This window comes from Phyllostomus hastatus, unplaced genomic scaffold (genome assembly GCF_019186645.2).
Source record: "Phyllostomus hastatus isolate PE091 unplaced genomic scaffold, TTU_PhHast_1.1 phas_contig_196, whole genome shotgun sequence".
In the NCBI taxonomy this organism is placed as follows: Eukaryota; Metazoa; Chordata; class Mammalia; order Chiroptera; family Phyllostomidae; genus Phyllostomus; species Phyllostomus hastatus.
In genome coordinates this window covers 1,461,411-1,467,174 of record NW_025333709.1, presented here as the reverse complement: position 1 = coordinate 1,467,174, position 5,764 = coordinate 1,461,411, and the positions used below count along the sequence as shown (strand labels likewise).

Genomic DNA, 5,764 nt, shown 5'->3' with positions numbered 1-5,764 from the left:
GTGCCGGGGCCCGAGCACCCGGCCAGGCCCCTCGCAGGGCAGGGCCGAGCCAGCAGCCTCCGAGGCCCCGTGCCGGCTCAACCACGACTTCCGGCGGTGTTGTGTCTGAGGTGGGCAGGCGCACACCTGGGCCGGAGGTCGACTGGGCGAGCGCCCCAAACTCGGGTCTCCACCGTGACGCGTGGCCGGTCACCCACCCTCCCAGCGAAGAGCTGCAGCCGCTGGGCGCGTCCCTTCCCAGCTGCGGCTCAAGGTGGGGGGGGGTCACGTGGCAGCCGGACCGGCCTGGGTGGGAACGCCCCACCGCGTGGGCAGACACACCTGGGCCTCCAGCCCCAAAGCCCAGGGTATGTGTGTCCAGGGCCCTCGGGGCGGAGGGTCCCCCCACAGCTCTGCGCCTCGCCACCACGTCCTGGCAGCCTCTGCCTGGCAGACCTCAGGGCCCCGATTGGCCATGGTGGCCGCCCCACGGGCCCCCCCATCCCCCTGCCCCCCGCAGCCGGCCCAGCGCAGCCAGAGGGACTTCTCTAGACCGGAAGTCAAACCATGTCGCCCGCCACCAACCCACTGTGTGACCCCAGTCCTGCTGTGCGGGCGGCGCTGGGTTAGCCCCACGCAGACTGAGACACTCCTGGGCCCAGCCTCCTCCGTAAACGGGGACCGAAGGCCAGAGGGGCCGAGGAGCTCCTAGAAAGATCTTCCGGCTGGCCGGCCAGCCGGGGGGCAGGGGCGGCGAGGCCAGCTCTCCCCAGCTCCGAGTCGCCCCCCCCCCGCCCCCAATCACAGCCTGTTCTGATCTGGTCTCTCCTGGAGGCGTAAGCTCCCAGGACGGCCCGTCTCAGAGGCGCCGCCGCCGAGAGTGAACGGAGGGCACCGGGCAGTGGTCGTCACCTTTATTAGGGCGCGCTCTCAGGACGCGGTGGAGGCGGCGGCGGCGGCCGGCCCCCTCCCGTCGGAGGCTGTCCTGGGCGGGGCGGGCGGGGGCCCTGGTGAGGGAGAACCTGCGTTCCCCCGGTTGGGGAAGGAGGAGTCACACACGTGATACCAAACGCCACTTCCCGCGTCCCCGACGGCGACCATGCCGGAGAGTGGACTCAGCAGTTCTCCCTGGGGAGTCCCCCGGGGCGGTCTGGGGCCGGGTCTGAGGGGGGCTCCGAGCTGGAGGGGGGCCATGGGGCCCTAGCCGCTGGCCTTGGCGACCAGCCTCTCGAGCAGGCTCATCATGCGCTCCTGCAGCTGCAGGCCCTGCACCTGCAGCAGGCTCTGCTGGTCCAGCACGCGGCGCACCTCCCGGCAGGTCTCCTCCACGGCGCGGCCCAGCCGCCGCTGCTCCTCCAGCATGGCCTCCAGCAGCCGCAGCTTCTTCTTCTGCAGGTGGCAGCTCTGCACCTTGCGCTTCTTTGCCGGCCGCTCCTCCGACCTGGGGGGCAGCGACAGCGCGTGAGTGGCCGCCACAGAGCCCGGCCCCAGGGGCCCCCCCGACCCTCCAGCGACCCTCCAGTGACCCCGCCGCACCAACGGGACACGGGGGCCCCGGGGAGCTTGGCCGCCCACTCAGTGCCCAGCGGCCAGACAGTGGGGACCCAAACACCCTAGGTCTGGGGGGGCAGGGACACCCCAAGCTCACTGGGCGAGGCAGGCAGGGCAGCTTGGGTGTGTGGGGGGCTCAGGCACCCCTGGGTGGAGCAGGTGCTGGGTGCTGTGGCTCCCCCATGGAGCCAGGGACCACCAGTCCCAGCTGGTCTTGGGGAGATGGGGAAACTGAGGCCCCAGGACAAAAGGGCCCCGGGGCCCGGGCCCCTTCCTCTCCCGGCCGCCTGGGAGTGGGGGCGGGAAGGCAGGCGGACAGGCACGGGGTGGGGGTGGGGACTGTGGAGGCCTGGTGTCCCACCCCAGGCCCAGAAACCCCGGTGGACAGGAGGCGACGTCAGCCCCGGCTGTGGCCCTCCCCGGGGCTCTCTGCTGTGGGGCCGTGGGCACCCCTGGCTGAACCGACCCCCACTGGTGGGCAGGGAGCTGCCCCATCCTCCCAGACCCCAGGGCCCTGCCTGTCCCCTGCTTCTGAGCAGTGACCCCGCCACCCCCAGGGGCGGGAAAGCAGGGCTCTCGGTCCCCCACTCCAGCCCAGGGGCCACACGGGGGCCACCGCGAGTCTGGGACCCCCCCGGGCGGGGCCCACAGGAGCAGCGGGCCGGGATGGCAGGCTGCCCTGGCCACGCAGTCTGGCTGTCCACGAGGGCGTTTGTGTCTGGGGTCCCGGCTGAGCAGTCCCCACCAGGGAAGTAGCCCTGAGCCGACCGAACAGCAGTCCCAACCCTGGGGGGTGTCAGAATCGAAGGGACACCCCCCCAGAGATGCCTCCCTCGCCCACTCCGTCTGACAGGCTGGAAAACTGGGGTCCAGGGGAGGGACCGGGCCACGGCTCAAGCACACACCTCCCGTCCTCTCTGCTTGCCGGCCAACTCCTAATCACCCCGGAAAACCCGCCCCGGGTGCCCCCTGTTCTGGACCCTCCGGCTCCCCGTGTGCCTGTCCGTGGGCAACCTGAGGGCAGGTCGCCAGGCAGGAGGCACGTGATGGACAGAGAGGGGATGGGCACACCCCTACACCTGGGTCCTGGGACCCCTCAGAAGGCTCAGCCCCACACCCCCCTGGCAGCGCAGCAAGAGGACGGGCCGGGCCGGCAGAGGCAGGGAAGAGGGACCCGGGGAGGGGGGGTCTGCTCGGGGGTGAGGGGGAACCCAGACGCAGAAACCGATGGGCAGGCGGAGCAGGTGCCCAGGGGGCCGTGGGGGCCCCCGCGCCTGTGCTCCCCAACACTCCCAGCCACACTTGGGGAAGCTACTGACGTGCCCTGCCCCCCCTCACCGAGAAGGACCGAGGCCCAGAGAGGTCAAGAACCTTCCACACAGCTCCAAGTGGTGCGGCCGGAGACAGAGCCAGTCCGGGCCGGGGCTGCCCGCCCACCTGCCTGCCTGCGCAGCCTCCTGCCGAGGCCTCCCTGCCCCCGGGGCGGCGGCGGCGGGACAGGGGGACACACTACCTGAACTTAAGGGACAGTGAGCTGGAGGAGCTGGAGGAGCGTCCGTCCTGGAGGTGGAGGCCGCCATCGTAGGAGCACGGGTCATACGGTGAGTACAGGGGGGTGGACTTAGCCGACGGCGACAGGGACCCCTCGGTCTGGGACGCGGAGGGCCCCGGCGGCTGGCCGTCGCCGGGCTCGGGGACCTTGGCCAGAATCCTATCAATGGCTAGGTAATAGGGCCAGTCGGGCGGGACGGACTCGCTATCTGCCATGCATTTTAATTTCCTGCAACGAGACACAAGAGCCAAGGGTGAGACACAGACCTCGCCCGCCCGCCCGTCCGGCCCCGGGGGCTGCACGGCGGGGGTGGCGGCCGCTCTCGGGCAGAGGGGCCTCCCCAGAAAAGCCAGCCGGCTCCAGGGCCAGGTGCCCCTGGACTTAGAAAGGTCGACACTCGGGGCCTCGGCGGCTTCGACGTTAAGAGCCCCAGCGTGAACGAGGCCGCGACCTCGGGCCAACCCCTTGGCGGCTCTGCTCCCTACACTGCACGAGGACTGCTGGGGGGGGTGGTCAGCGGCCAGGGCAGGGCGCCGCAGCGCAACAAAACGTGTGACGCACACAGGGGCGCAGCACGCCGTGGTGCACAGATGTGAAACACCGCAGCACGAGGAGCACGCGTGTCTGGGGAGGCCGCGTCCGGGAGAGGGAGGAGCTACAGGGGTCAGGGGCACCGGCTTCAGGGCGTAGCCGCTCCGGTCCGAGTCTGTCTCTCGTGCCCACCACTTTGCTGTGCGGCCTTGGGCGGGTTCCTTAACCTCTCTGAGCCTCCATGTTCTCGTCAGTAAAATGGGGATGGTCAAAGCAGGCTCCTCCCCCGGCTGTAGGCTGGGTTAATGAGACAATGCCTGGGGCCTGGCAAAGAGCCGTCTGAGAGCACGTTGGCTGAAGGTGCCAGGGGACAGTGGCTGGGGGGGGGGCTGCCGCTCACACCGCCTGGCCCCCCCACTCAGGCCTCTACATGGCCCAGCTCTGCCCACCACGGGCCCGAGCGCCGCCCAGGCCCTGCGCCCTGCCCTCCCTCCACACAGGCCCCAGGCCCCAGCCGCCCTCTGGAGGTGAGGGGTGGGGAGACGGGGCTGCCCGGGGGCTGGGCGGCCCTGGCCAGGCCAGGAAAGAGGCCACAAGGCAGGTGGGTGGGGCGAGGGGCTCTCTTCCCTGTCAGACCTCAGGCCTCCACCAGGCCCGGCCCCAGCCTGTGCCCCACCAGTCCCTGCCCCGCGGGGGCCAGGGCAACTGTGGAAGAGCAGGCCGCTCCGTCTTCCCCGCCATCTGCCGCCCCGGAGGGCTGTGCAGACGCGGGGCCACAGCCGGGTGCCTCTCCGGAGGCCCCACACCAGCCAGCCCGCCGCGTGGGGGAGCGAGGAAAGGCCCGCCCCAGCACGGGGGCCCCAACTTCCAACGGGCCCCGGGCCATGGAGCCGGCCCCCCTCAGGCCTCCTCATCCCGACGCCCTCCACAGGCAAAGAGCGGCTGAGAAGGACTAAGGGAGCCCTGCAGGGGGCGGGCCTGGGTGAGGACCCGGTGGGCCAGGCTGCTGAGGGCCGGCACGTCCCTCCCCTGCTGGGGCCTCAGCTGCTCCCTGGGAGGATGGGCGGGCGCTGCGAGGGGCCGCAGGGCACAGCTGCTCCAGAAACTGCGACCCCCTGCCCCCGGCTGCACCCTCGGCTCCTGGACCCGCAGACCGCCTGCTCCAGCGGAGCCGAGCCCCACCCCTGGGACCCGCTGCTGCGGGCCCTCGGCTTGGGGCTCCGCTCAGCCCCGGGGGCGCGGCCAGCCAAAGCCGGGCCTCATCGCCGCCTCTTCCCCCCTCGGGCCTCACCTTCCCGGTCCGCTCGGCGCCATCCCACCGCCCTGCTGTGCAGAGCCAGGCCCGCCCGGCAGTCTGCAGGCCCCCGGCTGGGTCAGTCGGGGCGCACAGGCCCAGGGGCAGCCACTCGAGGGCCCGGGGCGGGGTTGGGGGGCAGCAGGGCTGACAGAGCCCTGGGTGGCGCTGGCAGAGGCCGGGAGAGCTGGGACCTGTCCCAGCTGTGCCCCCCTGGGCCCGGCTCCCCTCACCTGCCCGCTGGGAGTCTGCGCCCGGGGCTGGTGTCCGCCCTGTCACGCCCAGTGAGCCTGGACGCCACCCACTTCCCCAGGGCGGTGCCCCGGGCCCCCTGCAGGCCGGCGCAGGCGGGGCGGCGGGCGCGGCCTACCTGTACTGGAAGGTCATGTTCGTGATCTTGATCTTGATCTCCTCGCCCAGCCGGCGCTCGCCGGTCATCTCCAGCAGCTTGCTGGCCATCTTCTCGTACACCCGGGCGTTGCGCTTGGTCTGCTTGAGCTCGTCGAAGAACTCCTCCCAGACGAGTAGCAGGCCACGCATCTCGGCGTCGGTCCAGTTGCGGGCCCGCCGGTGCTTCTCCGCCTGCGGGGACGCGAGGCGCATGGGCACCTCGGCTGCGGCCATGCCGGGGCGCCTGCGGGGCGCGGGGCGCGGGGCGGCCCACGGCCCGCGAGCTCCGTGCACGGGAGCCCCGCGCCGGGCAGGCAGCTCCGCACTCAAAATGGGGCCTACATCTGACAGGCAGGAATTTAGTTAAAAGCTTTTAAACGGGAAACGTCATTTTGATGTCACGTTTCCATAGCAACAGAGCAACTGCATAAGCTACAACAACAGAAACCTTTTAACTGAAAGCGCAG

The 5,764-nt window shown here is 71.3% G+C and overlaps 1 protein-coding gene across 1 annotated transcript; it reads right to left on the bottom strand.

Annotated features, from left to right (window-relative positions):
• Positions 1–981: 981 nt before the first annotated feature.
• Positions 982–5,531, bottom strand: MSANTD1 (Myb/SANT DNA binding domain containing 1). The gene is made up of 3 exons (XM_045834584.1): positions 5,278–5,531; positions 3,044–3,310; positions 982–1,420 (listed from the first exon to the last, which is right to left on the bottom strand). The coding sequence occupies exons 1-3, from the start codon at positions 5,529–5,531 to the stop codon at positions 1,180–1,182; spliced, it is 762 nt and encodes a 253-aa protein (XP_045690540.1). The 3' UTR covers positions 982–1,179.
• Positions 5,532–5,764: the final 233 nt, after the last annotated feature.

Excerpts from the sequence above, each read along its gene's own strand:
- MSANTD1 (XM_045834584.1), bottom strand. The coding sequence starts at position 5,531 with ATGGCCGCAGCCGAGGTGCCCATGCGCCTCGCGTCCCCGCAGGCGGAG. Across the intron at positions 3,311-5,277 it reads AACATGACCTTCCAGTACAG|GAAATTAAAATGCATGGCAG; the intron begins GTAGGCCGCGCC and ends GTCTCGTTGCAG. Across the intron at positions 1,421-3,043 it reads TCACTGTCCCTTAAGTTCAG|GTCGGAGGAGCGGCCGGCAA; the intron begins GTAGTGTGTCCC and ends GCTGCCCCCCAG.